The 17,401-nt window shown below is 44.3% G+C and overlaps 1 protein-coding gene across 1 annotated transcript in view; it reads left to right on the top strand.

The window, feature by feature from the left end:
* The window catches only part of rptor (regulatory associated protein of MTOR, complex 1), a 415,805-nt gene that overhangs the window by 36,277 nt on the left and 362,127 nt on the right, over positions 1-17,401 (top strand). Inside the window, exon 2 of the mRNA XM_038778271.1 lies at positions 14,017-14,119. Within this exon, the coding sequence (XP_038634199.1) occupies positions 14,017-14,119 (103 nt within the window). The remainder of the gene's footprint in view (positions 1-14,016; positions 14,120-17,401) is intronic.

Genomic DNA, 17,401 nt, shown 5'->3' with positions numbered 1-17,401 from the left:
TCTTGGGCCCCCTACTTTATGGAGGGTGTTAAGGCTAAGGCGAGGGTGAAAACAAAACTAAGGGGATAGCTGGGATGGAAAGCTTTAGTTTTGAGTAGAGACTAGAGAAATTTAGACCCTTTTCATTGAGTAATGTCACTAGAGATCTGATTGAGGCATTTGTAAATTGAGAGGAAAGAAACTATTTCCAATGATTATTAAGTTGGCAAAAGAAAGGCGCATACATTTAAAATCATTATCAAAAGAATGTGGGCGGCGTTAGGCGAAACTCTTTATGTAAATAATTTCTAAGATGTGCATTGCATTCCCAGCAACAATGGTGGAGCAGCAGAGTTTTCATGTACACTACGTGTCCAGTATGGTGAACTGGTCACTGAGTCACCACCTGATGGGCATCCACACCCTCTGCTACAAGGATTCCTACAAGCAAGATATGAAGATAGTGGGCATCGATACTGACAACTGGGAGACACTTGTAGACGGCCGTGATCTCTGGGGCCAAGAAGAGGCTCCAGAGAAAACTGAGTGACTTTAAATACTGTCAAACATTTTAAAAGACAATCTAAAAGGAGGCTGGGGATTTTTCAAGCTTTTAAAATCGAGGAATTGTTTAACGTGATGCCAATGTAAATTAGGGGGTGAAGGGTGAAAACAGGGATGTCAGAGTAGTGTGACTGTAACTTTCTGGATGGTGGAAAACAAGGCTGGCCAGGAGCGGCTTTGAATAGCAAAGGTGTGGATGAGGGTTTCAACAGCAGCTGAACTGAGATAAGGATGGATTCTGACAATGCGAGAGATGGAAATGGGCGATCTTAGTGGTGGCGTGTCTATGTGGCTGGATGTTTGCCTTGAGTCAGCTAGGATATCAAGATTGCAAGCAGTCTAGTTTAGCCTAAGACAGTTGCCAGGGAGAGGGCTGGTGTTAATGGCTGGAGAATGACATTTGTGATGGACGATGCAGACAGTGGCTTTGGTCTTAATAAATATTTTGTTGAGAGGAAATTTTTCATTCAGCACAGGATGTTGCCAAGCAGTCGGACTATTTAGACATTGATTTTAGGCAATAGTACTGAAGAATTCTGCCCCATAACATGCTGCACCCTAGTCAAGTTGTTCAGTACAGCTACAACACTGGCATCTACCAGGCAATGTGGAAAATTGCCCAGGTATGTCCCGTCTACAAGAAATAGAACAAATCCAACACAGCCAAATATTGCCACATCATTCTACTCTCCATCATCAGCAAAGTGATGGAAGGAGTCATCAACAGTGCTATCAAGCAGCATTTACTCGGCAATAACCTGTTCATGCACACTCAGTTTGGGTTCCGCCAGGACCACTTAGCTCCTGACCTCATTACAGCCTTGGTTCAAACATGGACCAAAGAGCTGAATACCAGAGGTGAGGTGAGAGTGACTGCCTTTGACATCAAGGCAGCATTTGACCGAGTATGGGATCAAGGAGCCCTAGCAAAAGTGGAGTCAATGGCAATCGGAGAAAACTCTCTGCTGGTTGGAGTCATATACCTGGTACAAAGGAAGACGGTTGTGGTGGTTGAAGGTCAATCATCTCCGTTCCAGGACATCACTGCAGGAGTTTCTCAGGGTAATGTCCTAGGGACAACCATCTTCAGCTGCTTCATCAATGACCTCCCTTCCATCATAAGGTCAGAAGTGGGATGTCTGCACATGCCCAAAGCTTAGGGGATTCTGGCAGGGGTTTGCAGATGTTATGTCCACGGTGTTAAAAACAAGGGTGGCACCGAGTCCGGAAATGGCAATTTTCGGGGTGTCGGAAGATCCGGGTATCCAGGAGGAGAAAGAGACATGTTCTAGCCTTTGCTTCCCTGGTACCCCGGAGACGGATATTATTAGCTTGGAGGGACTCAAAGCCCCTGAAGTCGGAGACCTGGCTATCGGACCTGGCTAGCCTTCTCTGTTTGGAGAAAATCAAGTTTTCCTTGAGAGGGTCACTGTTAGGGTTCACCCGGAGGTGGCAACTGTTCGTCGACTTATTTGCGGAAAATTAATCGTCAGCAGAAGTGAGGGGGGGTGGGGTTAGTTTAGCTGAGAGTAGGGGGTTAATAAAGGTGGGACCTATAAAGGAGGAAGCAGGCTTTTTGCACTATGTTTATAGACTTGTGTACATTGTTTATATTGTCGTTATTGTAAAACCAAAAATACCTCAATAAAATGTTTATTATAAAAAAAGAAGTGAGTTGTCTGCGGATGACTACACAAATGTCCAGCACCAATCGCGACTTTTCAGATAATGAAGCAGTCCATGTCCAAATGCAGCAAGACCTGGACGATATCCAGGCTTGCGCTGACAAGTGGCAAGTTACATTCGCGCCACTCAAGTGGCTGGCAATGACCATCTCCTACAAGAGAGGATCTAACCATCAGCCCTTAACATTCAATGGCATTACCATTGCTGAATCCCCCACAATCAACATCCTGGGGGGTTACCATTGATCAGAAACTGAGCTCGACTAGCCGTATTAATACTGTGGCGACGAGAGCAGGTTAAAGGGTAGGAATCCTACAGCAAGTACCTAATCGCCTGCCCACCATCGACAAGGAACATGTCAGGAGTTTAATGTGATGCTCTTCCTCTTGCCTGGATGAGTGCAGCTCCAACAACACTCAAGAAACTCGACACTATCCAGGACAAAGCAGCCCGCTTGATTGCTCCCCCTTCCATAAATATTCGAGTAAGAAGTCTTACAACACCAGGTTAAAGTCCAACAGGTTTGTTTCAAACACGAGCTTTCGGAGCACGGCTCCTTCTTCAGGTGAATGGAAAGGCTTGTTCCAGAAATGTTTATATAGACACAGTCAGAGATGCCCCGGAATGCGAGCACCTGCAGGCAATCAAATCATCAAAGATGCAGAGAGAGAGGTAACTCCAGGTTAAAGAGGTGTGAATTGTCCCAAGCCAGTTCAGTCGGTAGGCTTGGCTTGGGACAATTCACACCTCTTTAACCTGGAGTTACCTCTCTCTCTGCATCTTTGATGATTTGATTGCCTGCAGGTGCTCGCATTCCGGGGCATCTCTGACTGTGTCTATATAAACATTTCTGGAACAAGCCTTTCCATTCACCTGAAGAAGGAGCCGTGCTCCGAAAGCTCGTGTTTGAAACAAACCTGTTGGACTTTAACCTGGTGTTGTAAGACTTCTTACTGTGCTCACCCCAGTCCAACGCCGGCATCTCCACATCATAAATATTCGAACCTTCCACACCCGACGGACAGTGACAACCGTGTGTACCCCTACAAGATCCACTGCAGTAACTCACCAAGGTTTCTTTGACAACACCTTCCAAACCCAGGATCACTTCGATCTTGAAGGACAAGAGCAGCTGATACCTGGGAACCCCCACCACCTGGAAGATCTTCTCCAAATCACTCACCATCCTGACTTGGAAATATATCGCCGTTCCTTCATTGTCGCTGGGGCAACATCCTGGAACTGCCTCCCTAACTGCACTATGGGTGTACCTATACCTCAGCGACTGGAGTAGTTCAAGAAGGCAGTTCACCACCTTCTGAAGGGCAGCTAGGGATGGTCAATAAATACTGGTCTGACCAGCAATGCCCACTTCCCGTAAATGAATTAAAAAAAACAAACGAGGTGGAGGTGGATGATGTCGGCGGAATGTGTAAACCGATGCAGTGTTTTTGGACGATTTTGCAGAAAATGAATAGTTTAAATGGAGATGTGGTAAAATGATTCGCACTTTGGGAGAGCCTGCAAAACACCACTAGCTGCACTATAAAATGCTGTGATTCCATATGCTAATAGTTTAATGTTAATTTTGATCCTCCACCCACCCAGCCTTCTGAAGGAGATCCACATTAGACCACTGTAAATGGCACTGCATCATTTGTCATTCACTACAGGAATTAACAGTGTCCTGAAGATGCATTCTCTGCCATAAATTTAATACATTTTCTGGATTTTAAAATAAGTTTCAGGACAGATGACCACAGGACCACTGTTCTTTACACGTTGCACACATTTGCAGCCACCTTGAAGGTATCGTAAGTTGGCCCCTTTAAGAAACCATACGTGTGTGGCTGCGGTGGTGCAAAAAATAAATTTAAGAAGCAATGCATTCAAATGAACGAGCTGTGCACAAATAAAAATTTTTATGGGGACATCCATTACATTCTGTCCCATTTTACCTTCATAATCAAGAGCCAATCTTTTTGGAGGCATTGGTTGTATTATTCCAGACTTGGAGTACAACCAAACTGGACTGTGTTCATTGAAAATTGCAGCCTTACGTCGATGTCAAGTAGGCTTGGCTCGCAATGATATAATTGATTCGAAGTATCAGATCTTTTTTCCCCTGTGGAGTGTTGCCAAGGCAGATAATCGTGTAGAAGCACCTACAGGTGGGTGACAACTGCGTCCCTGAGGGATACTACTGAAATCTATGCAGCTGCATGTCCAACTGTAAGGACATGCGGAAGAATCCCAGTTCTCCGTAACTGCCCTTTCATGTTCCGTTTGTTAGCCAAGCTGGAAGGTCAGCCAGCATAATCGACGTGCCTGCTTCATGGCCTGCTGTGAAAGATTGACTTGATTTTTAAGTTCTGCTGGTGGGGGCTCGTGCTGGAGCCCCCAATTTCCTGATTGACGTAGTTCAGGGGCAAGTACATGAGTGAAGCATCAGCCTTTTCTTTATGTTAATGCCGTTAACTTTTTAATAGCTTTGAAAAGAAAACAGCATAATTTAGTGGTGGTTAACTGGCTGTTTAAGCTTAATAAAAAATATCAAGATTCAATCCAGTGACAATGAGAGGTAATCAAATTGTTTGGCGAGGTGGGTGTGGAAAGACAAATTAATCCCGTAGTATTGATTTCTTTAATAAAGCTCTATCCGAATGCAGCTGATCAGGAGTATTAATGAGTGCAATATATGTAAGTACTAGCAGATTTATGCAAGATCATAGCAAATCCATGTGCATAATATGACTCATTTACGCTCACAACAAACTCCTCTTTCAGACGGAGAAACGTAGCTACGATGTGCAGCCCTGCCATTGTGTTGCTCACCATTTCGATGCACAAAGTTGCAAAGCTGTTGAACTTGTAGTTTTGCACACTCCTACAGTCCCAGTTTACAGCATTCAACGCCATAGGTGTAGAGGCGAAACTGACACATTCAGTGTGAATTACCGATACTTGTGGCGTTGCCCACTGTCCCGGAGCTGTGAAGCCTGTGCCTGAAGAAAGTGAAGAGTGATCACCAGTGTGAAGCGCATAAATGGGCAGAGGGAAATTGGCAATATTTGGGGGCCCATGAGTGAGCGAAAAGAGGCGACAATGTTAAATGGTGGGCAGGCACGAGTTGGGAAGAAGCTTGAGTAACAGAAGGAAGCCCTGGACCATTAGAGCGAATAGGATGGTATTTTGTGGCCAACAATAATCTGAAAACGACAAAAAGCTGGTACCAAATTACTTTTCCCAAAGGAAGAACAGTGACGCAATTTGACTGCTTTACGAACAGTTGAAAGTTGGACGCTGTGAAGGGCGGGTGCATGTGGCTTTAAGTGAACAAATGAACTAAATGTAACTGAAAGAGTCTTCAAACAATTGAACTGCTCCCTGGCACAACAAATGCTGAGTCAATTGAAATATTTGTGAAACCAGTGCTCGGGTATTGACTCAGCAGTGTGTGAAGGAATATAGATGGTGCCAAAGTTGGCAGAAGATGAAACTGACACTTGCAGAGGTCACGAAAGAAGATGAAAGCTCTCTTTTTGTTTTACATTCCTTTTTTCTCAACTGTTGCCAACTCAAATTGCGAAAGTGAATAAACTGGGCTGAGGAATTAATTCATCCATGTTCTGATAACTAATGGGATCACCTTTCTTCATGTTTTGACTGTTTTGTGAGGTGAACAGATATTTGAGCATAAGAGATTCTGACATCATAACAAATGTGCAATTTGAAGCAGCATGAAAACAGTAAAAAAAAAAGGATTTGAAGCTTTCAAATGTTTGAATTTGCCATGTAACTTTCCCCCCCTCGACAAGAAAAAAAAGCTGTAAAAGATCAAACCTGAATGGGAAACTCGCACCATTGATGTCCCGTGGTGGAGAAGTTACTCACTGCGTTGCTTTGTTGTTTACTGAACTCTAACCTTTTAATAAGGGATCCATTAAATGTCAGGATCTGAAAATGTTACCATTCGTCAACGTGGCTGGCTTTATGTCAAAGGCTGTTTATGTGTTCCTTCCTAAGTGATGCCACTTTTATCAAGTTTGTCTGGGTTGAGTTAAGACAGGGGTGGGCAAACTTTTCCGTGCAAGGGCCACATTCAGAAATTCACAATTTTAAAGGGCCGCATAGTATATTAAGTAAAATAATTACTTCACCCGGTTATGATTCTGGGCGCCTCATATAGAACATAGAACAGTACAGCACAGAACAGGCCCTTCGGCCCTCGACGTTGTGCCGAGCAATGATCACCCTACTCAAGTCAACGTATCCACCCTATACCAGTAAGTAACCCAACAGCCCCCCCATTAACCTTAAAAAAATAATTAAAAATTTTTAAAAAAAATAAAAATTTTTTTTTTTAATAATGACTTGGTGGGCCGCATAAAGACCTTTGGCGGGCCACATACGGCCCGCGGGCCTTAGTTTGCCCACCCCTGAGTTAAGATGTCGAGAGAATGGCAGGGCATTCCCAGGCTAAGTTTTAGGAAGCACTGGGGCAATATGAAAAGCTGCATGTAAAGAATTCTACAATAAAATTTCCGAACTGTGATTTTTTTCATCTGCAGCCTTACACGGGCCGCATCTGTTGTGAATTGCCTTTTGCTGTGATTTGTATTTTTCCACTGAAATATATTTGGATTCTGATTTACTCCAGGATGGACCATGCTTCTTCCTTCACTGCTTCTAATAATCTTTATTACTGTCACAAGAAGGCTTACATTAACACCGCAACAAAGCCACTGTGAAAATCCCCTAGTCGCCACACTCCAGCGCCTGTTCGGGGCACAGAGGGAAAATTCAGAATGTCCAATTCGCCTACGGGACTTGTGGGAGGAAACCGGAGCACCCGGAGGAAACCCACGCAGACACGGGGAGAAATTGCAGACTCTGCACAGACAGTGACCCAAGCCAGGAATTGAACCCGGGACCCTGGCGCTGTGAAGCAACGGTGCTAACCACTGCTACAGTGCCGCCCATCCCCCATAGGCTTATGCAGCTATTGTAGAAATCCCGCTCGCATTGATACTTAAAATGTCTTCAGATTTCTATATTTCAGGCCACGTGACAATATTACATAATGGTGTTATTTGATTGCAGCATGGCATCTAATATTTCGCCAAGCATGAGCTTGTTTAGTAACAATCCTATGGTGTCTGCAAGAAAGGGAGACAAAATTCTTACAGAACCATTGTTAAATAGAGTACGCTAAATTGCTTGGAACATTGTCGAAACCATTAGACTGACTTAAGTAAGATTAACTGCAATTTATTTACTTCAGTGCACTGTGAAGAGAAAGACCATGCTGTTCACATTCTGGGATGAGTGGTTTCTAAATGACTGCGTTTGATTTATGTTTACACAAGCTGAAAACAATGTTTTGTTCAGAGGAGTGTTTGAAATTCTGCACTTCTCTGGGTTTCCTATATGTCTTTGTGAATATGTTGACCTCCTTGGTCTTTTTGGCATAGGTCATTTTGTGTGTTTGTAGACTTAAGCAGGCAGGTGCTACAGTTCTGTTGAAGAACACAAAAACATAAAATAAACAGCTTTTGATGAATGTCCTCTTTGTAGTGAGGCTGACGCCCTGCTGTATGTTTCCAGCATTTTGTGTTTTTATTTAAGATTTGCAGCATTGAAATTTTTTTTTTTACTGTGGAGCAAATTGATTGAGTTACCATGCTTAGATTGACTGTACTCCCCTGGCATTTTGAGAATATTTGGTAGTGGGACTATTATTATTTAGTGGGTTATTGCACTGCTTGCTGTGATTCTTGGGCACCCAGCCAGGAGTGTTCCTCTGATCGGATTTACTGCTGTGTTAGCCAGTTTGGGCAAGAGTAGCAGTAAGGGCTGTGCAATTGGCTTCAGATTCCTTTAGTGTGGAGAGAGAAAAAACATAAGTCCTGCTCTTGACACTATGACTTCCGTTGCTCCCTTTGCTGAAACGTGCAGGATTGAACTAGACTGTGTTTACCCTGATTTCCCCCCCCACCCCAACAAAAACCCTTGTTATCAAGACGACACAGTGAAGCGTGATCATTCTTGACGCTGGTGCCATTGAGCTACGGGTGTCTGTAAAATCATATTGCAGCAATGGTGGTCATCTTCAGGAGAAGTAGAGAGAAAGTTTGCACAACTAAGCAAGTAATTTGCTAACTTTTATTTATAAGTGGCATTTGAACTGTATTAGCTTGCTTAATTGTAGTTAGCGGGCATAGATAGTAAGTTTAAGTTTTTCCTTGTGTTTAACAACTGTTTAACTGATAATTGTAAAGTTATTGATTTGATATTGTATTAATTCTGTGTTTAAATTAAAGTTTGTTTTAACATAAAAATACCTATTGGTCAGAGTCATCACTTCTGTGATGAAGTATCCGTTCCTCAGTTTTACAAATTCTTGTCCAGTGACCTAACAAATGTTGGGGTCTGGTCTGTTATCCTAACAACCTGGATCACACTGCAGCTATCATTTTATATTTAGTAAGTCTTTCTTTTCCTTTATAACTTTAGAGTACCAATTTTTTCAAATTAACGGGTAATTTAGCATGGCCAATCCACGTAACCTGCACATCTTTAGGTTGTGGGGGCGAAACCCCCACGGACACAATTGCTTCACAGTTCCAGGGTCCCAGGTTCGATTCCGGCTTGGGTCGCTGTCTGTGCGGAGTCTGCACATCCTCCCCGTGTTTGCGTGGGTTTCCTCCGGGTGCTCCGGTTTCCTCCCATAGTCCAAAGATGTGCAGGTTAGGTGGATTGGCCATGATAAATTGCCCTTAGTGTCCAAAATTGCCCTTAGTGTTGGGTCGGGTTACTGGGTTATGGGGATAGGGTGGAGGTGTTGACCTTGGGTAGGGTGCTCTTTCCAAGAGCCGGTGCAGACTTGATGGCCCGAATGGTCTCCTTCTGCCCTGTAAATTCTATGATCTATGACACGGGGACTATGTGCAAACTCCACACTGCCAGTGGCCCGGGGCCATGATTGAACCCGGGTCCTCAGCGTCATAGGCAGCAGTGCTAACCACCGTGCCGCCCTGTTTAGCAAGTGTTTCTGTGCATGCCTGACAGGTGTTATCCCTTCAGCAGGAATAGGTTGGTAATGCAGAAGTAGAAGTCTAGAACAACAATTCCTTATTGGCCGAGGCATGGGTTCACTGAGGAGCAGGGTGCGGGGGAAAATCAGTTAGAATCAGCTGGAGGAAGATGTAATTATAACCATCCTGTAACTGCTGAATGCCACCATATACCTGTATGGATCAGCTAATTTAAGTAATTTTCAGTGTCAGCATTGTCAGTTGCTGTATATACGTGTGTAAAGTTAGATATGGTGTAAAGTTTGAACCCTGAACTTGAGCCAAAAAAATCCGATTTGTTTTGTGCTTTCCACCCACTCGCTGCTGAAGTCAAACTCGCACTGATGGCAATCTATTTCCTAGAATCCTATACCTTTGCAGGCAGCTGTTCAACTCCTCTTGTCTATGTGCGTCAATATGTGATGTCAAGGCTACCACCTCAGAGCTGTGCCCAACCCTCCAACACGGCCAATACACAGTCCAAATTTCATCATTGAGCTTGCACAGCAGATAAATAATTGTGCAGGGTCTAGAGAATTCAAGGAATTGGCGAAAATCTCCACAAAGCTTAGGCAGATACCCAAGAATAAATGTGTGCACACACAGGAAATTCTAGCATGTGGCCGCAACTGGAAGACAAAATTGCAAAATGTGTCTGGAAATTGCCATAATATAGACTGTCTCTCGAGGATCTATCAAACCTTCGCCCTGAAACAAGCAGGGAAAAGAGGTAGTACAGATTTCGAAGCTGGATGGTGTACCAGGTTTATGAAAAGAAACAATTTTTTTTCTCTTAAGAGTACCCAATTCATTTTACCAATTCGGGGCAATTTAGAGTGACCAGTCCACCTAATATGCACATCTTTGGGTGGGGGCGAAACCCACGCAAACACGGGAAGTTTGTATAAACCCCATACTGACAGTGACCCAGGGCCGGGATTGAACAATTTTGTACTGTAACGGAAGACCAAAGTTTTCACAGCGACTCCCAGCAGAATTTGATGACAGGCGTATCCTATTTCAGCGGTTTATAATCAAATTTTATGAAAAGAATAGGTTATAGATTGGCCTGTACTGGAAATATGGATGAAGTGTCCATGGATTTTGACAAGCTAGCCAGTGAGAAAAGTTAGAAATGAAATGTTGTTAGTGAAGACTGCTGGCCATGAGAACTGTAGATTTGCAGTTCTTTTGTTGTTTATCTCTGAGGAGTCAAAGCTTAAGCCAATGGTATCAACAGCAATTCCCAAAAGAAATCGTCCGTGATAAAGGTGGCTTGTAAATATGGCTGAGGAAAGTTTGAAGTTTCTGACCAGGAGGATTACATTCAGAAAAAGGTCTTCTCATCTGGGACAAGTTCAGATTACACCTTTACAACGATGATGTGGTCGAAGATAGATTGCATATAACTGATTCCCAGTAGTCGAACCAATCTTGTTCAACCATTGGATGTCTATCTAAATGAGCCCTGACATCAGGGTTGTAGAGGCCTGGGACGAAATCAGAATGGAAATTGTGGTCATATTCAAAAAATGTATTTGATTGCACAGAAGGTGATTGTGTGGAATGATGTGGCTGATGATGATGTGATTGCTGCTGATGCCATTCAAGAAACAGAATGGGATGTGGTATTTGGCTAAGAGGAGGGTGATTTTTATGGATTTTATTACACATTCAGCCATGTACTGCTGCAAATGAGTATTCTTTTCTATACTGTGGAAAATGTGGAATTGTGTAAATTTGTATATATTGTTTTCGATTTTGATAAATTGGATGAATTTAGTGTACAGGAATTGTCTCTCAAGGGCAGCATGGCAACGCAGTGGTTAGCACTGCTGCAGGACACGGCCCCGGGTCACTGTCTGTGCGGAGTTTGCACGTTATCCCCGTGTCTGCGTGGGTCTCATCCCCACAACCCAAAGATGTACAGGGCAGGGGAATTGGCCACGCTCAATTGCCCCTTAAATGGAGAAAAATAATTTAAAAAGAAATTGTCTGTCTCCATGGAGGTTATTTGCTTGTAAGGAAAATTTTAAAAATAGCGTTGGCTCCTTTTGCGCTACATTTGGGCACAATGTTCGAGGGACAGTCTCCAACCTGACAATTTAGCGAGATGATGGGAGAGGGTAGATTCCAACCTCAAGCTGTTATTCGCACAGAAATCGTCCCCCACCTTTTCTTTAAAAATATTTTTATTTTCCATTTTCACATTTTCTTCAGAATTTATACCCCACCAACAAACAGTAAATGGTAACGAATACAATGTCAATCCCCTTATTAACAACAACGATCCCATCCTCCCACCAACCCAAACAATGGGCCACCTGACAATATAAGCATCAAATAAAACAAACCCTCCCAAGATGAAAAAAAGAAAAAGGAATCGCCTATGGACACCATTGACATATATAGTCCACCCCCTCAAGCCCCCCCCCCCCCCCCCCCCCTAATATTCAACACCATCCAATCCCCGAAAGAGTACCGTGAATGACGCCCATGAATTGTAGACACCCCCCCCCCCCCCCCAAAACAATCCCAGACTCCCCTCCACTTTCTCTTGTAAACTTCTCCCCCAAACCTGGGTTCCTTCCCCCAACTTTTCACCCGGCTAGACTCACCGAAACCTGTTCTACCAGGCTCCGATGGCCGCAGCTCCTTCCCCCACCTCACTCCGGATCACTGGCCGGCTTAAACCAGCCAGCGTGGAGGCCCCTGCCCAGGACTCCTTCCCCCTTGCCCGGTCCCAGGAAAACCAAGAGATCCCCTTTAGCACACAACCCCCGCATACACACCCAAGCCCCAAAGAACCATCATTGGAAATGTAAGTCCCATCTCTTCCCTTGTCCAAATATATACGTCGACTCATTTAGTACATACACCAACATGCAGTGAAAAAATAAAGTTATATGAGGTTACATGACCATTTCTCAATTCTGCCACAGTCCTTCTGCGTTTGCAAACTCCTCCTCTGCTTCCGCCGTCCCAAAATAAAAGTCCTTGGATTTATAGGTCACCCTCAACTTAGCTGGATATACTATGCCGCACTGCACCGTGCTGATGTACAGTACCTTCTTCACCCGGCTGAAGTCAGCCCACCTCCTCGCCAGCTCCACCATAAAGTCCAGGTATATGCGTATACCAGTTCCAGCCCACTGCACCACCCGCTTCTGCTTTGCCCAGCACAAGACTTTCTCCTTCACACTTTATCTATGGAAATACACAGTTACTTGGCGGTTCACTCGCCTTTGGTAAAGGCCTCCATGACCGATGAGCCTGATCCAGTTCATATCGGGAGGGATCGTCCCCCTCCCCCAATAGCTTCGCCAACACCGTGGCAAAATACTCCGTCGGCCGTGGGCCTTTCACCCCTTCGGGCAGACCCACAATCCTCAGATTCTGTCGCCTGGATCTGTTTTCCAGGTCTTCCATTTTGGCTTGCAGACCCTTGTTGGTCTCTATCACCCTCCGCAACTCCTTTCCCATCGAGGTGAGTTGCTCACTGTGCTGCGATAATGCCTCTTCCACTTCCTTCAGTGTCTCACCTTGCTCCAGCAACTCCGCCGCTGTGCTTTGATACCGCCTCCCTCACCGGGGCAATCGCCTCCTCCACCAGCACTTTCAATACCGCCCCCATCTCCTCCTTCATCGCTTCCATGTCTTTTGTGAGCTGTTTTTCAAGTTCCAAAGCCATCACCGTGGTCATTTCTTCTGCTGTGAGCGATGCGGCCACTCCTGGTGCTCCAGCCTCCGCTTTCCTTACAGTTCCTGCGTGACTTTTCCACTCACCGGCGGACTTGCATTAAGCCTCTGTTTCACGGCTGTTTTTCTCCCAAACTTGGACATTTCTCCTCCCTGTGCTTTCTTACAGTCTTTTCAGCCTCCGTTGCCCCCAGGACCCGGCGTTAAAACTCTGAAATTTCTATTCCCGAGCGGGAGCATTGGCTCTAATTTTACACGGGTATTTGCGGCACATTTACTAAATGTAAAGTGCAACTGCAGTGCTAGAATTTAACAAACGATTGCTCTTTTTCTTTTGAGAATTGCTCATTCACTCCAGTATTGGCAGCTGTGCCGTCAGCTGCCAAGGCCCAAGGCTCTGAAATTCCCTCCCTGGGAACCCCGTCCCCCTCCCCCCTGCCCCGGCCTCTTTCTTCCTTTAAAATGCTCCTTAACACTTCTGTCTTTTAATCCAGCCTTTCGGTCTTCTGTCCTAATATGTGTCAGATTGTGTTTGATCATGCTCCTATGAAACCCTGAGATGATTTACTAAATTTGGAGCTGTTAAATGGCCAACTGTTGTTGTTGAGTTGTATCCAGTTGTTAAAAGTATATGTGTCTAGTTTTGAACAAAATCTTATTTTGTATCTCTATTTAAAAGGGACACTTGGTGGATTGGGACGGCTTCCTTTTAAATCTGTTCAATTATCTCTCTCACTAGTGCATTGTATGTCCTGATTAAAATACCATGCGATTAGTTTGCACTTTCTCAGTTCTATTTCTGACACAGCCCGCACCAAGGTCGCAAGAATAAAAATGGAAGTCTAACTGGTTACAAACTAAAACCCTATGCTGAAAATGAATAAAAATTAATAAACGGACTCAATGCCACTTTGTACACCTTTATTCAGAAAGAGGAATTGCTTATTTGTCTTCGGTCCTTTTATTGTAAAGGGGAAAGTTTGGACTAACTTTTATTTTGCTGTATTTTTAGATGAAAACTGTCAGTGTTGCCTTAGTCCTATGCCTGAACGTTGGTGTGGATCCCCCAGATGTGGTGAAAACTACCCCCTGTGCTCGTTTGGAGTGTTGGATCGGTGGGTAACCTTTTATATTCGTGTATTCTTTAGTGACTTTGTTCATTTTTTTTATACAGTCACACTGACTACTAATTATGCCTTGCAATGTATTATCGGACATGATAAATCTTGTAGAGTAAATTTTTCATTTTACCGTAAGCTTTTCCATCCAGGGGGTAGGAAAGCAATCTTCTGCTGCTTCCTCTTCTGCAATATGGTACTGCACGACGTGCATTACCCCAGTGAGAGAACCTCACCCTAGATGACTGTTTTGAGCTTGGAAACTCATCGCTTGGGGAAGTCGTGTGTATCCAAGTGCTTGCAGTGCAATACATTGTGCAATAAAGCACTGAAACAAAGCTGTATGTTTTGAGAAGTCGCATGTTTCTGAAAAAATCCGATAGGCCGCAGACATTTTTGGTTTCATAACCTGCTGTGTGTTAAGATAAATGTTGTTTGTTTTTGTTCAGAATTTCAGAACGCCGATAAAGTGCAACAAAGGGGGGTTATTGGGGTTACGGGGAAAGGGTGGAAGTGAGGGCTTAAGTGGGTCGGTGCAGACTCGATGGGACGAATGGCCTCCTTCTGCACTCTGTTCTATATAAAGTGCCCTGGACAATGCAACGTTTTGACGAGTACAATTTCATTATTCGGCAATTAACTTCAGAAATTATTTAACCAAATAACCAGCACAATGTAGTACAAGAGGTCACAGTTTCTCAACCTACAGGCCAAGTGTTCCTATTTCAGTTATGGCAGTGAGTAGTGGCCTTTCGCAGGGCAAAAGGTTTCCTTTGTTTAAAAAAATATATATTTAGAGCAAATTTTCTCCAATTTGGCGTGGCCAGTCCGCCTAGCCTGCCCATTTTTTTGGGTTGTGGGGGCGCGACCCACGCAGACATGGGGAGAATGCAAACTCCACACAGACAGTGATCTGGAACTGGGATCGAACCCGGGTCCTCGGCACTGTGAGGCAGCAGTGCTAACCAGCGCGCCATCATGCCAAACCAAAAGGTTTCTTTTGTAAGTTTTGCTTGTCAAAATTCTAGATTTTGCTTGGAGGGTGGGAAGAGGGCAGAGAAGGGGACAATATATAAAATTAGTTGAAAAAGGACTTGCTATTTGGTTGAATGAGTAAATATTTGAATTATTTTCAGAGTCATAAACTGCCTGTGGTAACATTTGTTTCAGCGCAGTTTAGTTTTTACCTGTTAATGCATAAAACCCATTAGAAGCGATTGAAGCAGTGGCGCAGTGGTTAGCACTGCTGCCCCACGGTGCTGAGGACCCGGGTTCGGCCCCGGGTCACTGTCCGTGTGGAGTTTGCTCATTCTCCCCGTGTCTGCGTGTGTCTCACCCCCACAACAAAAAGATGTGCTGGGTAGGTGAATTGGCCACGCTAAATTGCACCTTAGTTGGAAAAATTCAGAAATAAAGTGATCAAAGCTGATGGAGAAATAATTTTTCACTTAAGCCAATACTTTTACTTCTGGCTTGCACTGTTAAATATGCACGAATGTGCCTCTTTTAACCACTGTATCTGACTTTGTTCAACCTCTTAAGTACAAGCACAATATATGTTCTGATAGTGGGGGAATGTTAGAGACACCTGGAGGCTTTCTTTTAAAAAAGCATGTTTCTTTCTGCCAGTTTTCTCCCAGTTTTGAAGGTATTGATTCTTTCCTGGAGTATGGTAGCCCACTGAAGTGAATCTGCCTAGTATGTGAGCTGGGATAGTAAGTTCTGGCAGGTTGGTTTAACTACTGCGGGCATCGCAGATATGCTTGATCTTCCCCTTGCTTGATGTCCACAATCTCGCCTCCAGCAGTAGTCCCCGGATACTTGGTCAGGAGCGGAGTCCTGGCCATTTTAGATGCGTAGTAGTTATTTTCCCTCTTCATGCAAGGCACTGTGATTAATTATTCGAGCAATTAGCCCAGCTGAGATTAATTATCTCAGCAAAAAACAGGAATCCAAGCCGGGACATTGCTGTTTGTTACAACGCAACTCCTCACTGCAACATTGCCTCAGTATGGTCATCGGATGGTTATTCCTGCTTTGTTTTATTGAGAACTGCTTTCTTAATTGTCTGCTTAATTCTTCCATCATTTTTGCAGCAGTTTGGATCGTTGGCATACGTGTGGAGGAAAAAATGGAAATTCAGAGGAAAAAGATAATGTTTTTTCTGTGCAGAATGTAGGTTATTGTAATGTTGAAGGGTTTGCGTTGGTTGAAGCAGTGTTGTTGGTTGCTACATAGCTCAATTTGTGCAGTGCTGGAATTTTGGTTCTTGGTTGGTGTCCTGTTGGGTGTTTCCAACAGCAGATGTATATTAAAATAGTTGTCTCATTGCATCTGGTGTGAACCTACACATTTTGAAAAACATGTTTTTGGGAATCCAGAACCGAACCACACCGTGTTGTTGATAAAAGCCAAATACTGCGGATGCTGGAGTCTGGAACAAAAACAGGGAATACTGGAAAAACTCAGCAGGTCTGGCAGCATCCAGACGGAGACAGAACAGCGTGAATGTTGTGCATGTTTCATTTCTGAAAGAAGGGGAAAATACATTGGATTATGTACTGTGAAAGGAGGGGTGAAACAACTGTCATGGTGATTAGTGGGAGCTGGGAGAGATTGCACCAAAGATGTAGCTAAACTGAAGAACAAGTGACAGATGGCCTGGTGGGAAAGGGAGATTCTTTATTGGAACGAAACATGCTTATGATCTGAAAAAACATTTAAGGTGGAAGAGAAAGGTAACAAAGTGGCTGAAGTCAATATTGATTCCTGAGGGCAGTAATGTGCCTAATCAGAAGATGAGGTGCTGCTCCTCCAGCTTGCGTTGGGCCTCACTGGAGCATTGCAGCAGGCCAAGGATGGACATGTGAGCGTGACTGCAGGATGCTGATTTGAAAGAGCAAGTGACCGGAAGGTTGGGGCCATGCCAACAGATGGAGCGAAGGTGTTCCGCAGTGATTGCCCAGCCTGCGTTTAGTCTCCCCAATGTAAAGGAGTCTGCATTGGGGGCAGTGAATTTGGAAGACCAGATTGAAGGAGGTGCAAGTGAAATATTTTTAATCAGTGAGGAGGTAAAGGGGCAAGTGTTGCACCCTCTAAGAGTGCATGGGAAGGGGATGAGGAGTTGGACGTGATGGACAAATGGATCAGGGTGTCATGGAGGGAGCGGCCCCTGCGGAATGTTGGTGGGGACCTTTAAATTCTGGTGCTGTGGGAAGTGAAGACCAGGGGGACACAATCATGGTTCTGGAAGGGAGGGGTAGAGATGAGGGAAGAGGT

The sequence above is a fragment of the Scyliorhinus canicula genome, chromosome 18 (assembly GCF_902713615.1).
Source record: "Scyliorhinus canicula chromosome 18, sScyCan1.1, whole genome shotgun sequence".
Lineage (NCBI taxonomy): Eukaryota > Metazoa > Chordata > Chondrichthyes > Carcharhiniformes > Scyliorhinidae > Scyliorhinus > Scyliorhinus canicula.
Note: the sequence above shows the minus strand (reverse complement) of the source record. Positions and strands in the feature narration are given on the sequence as shown.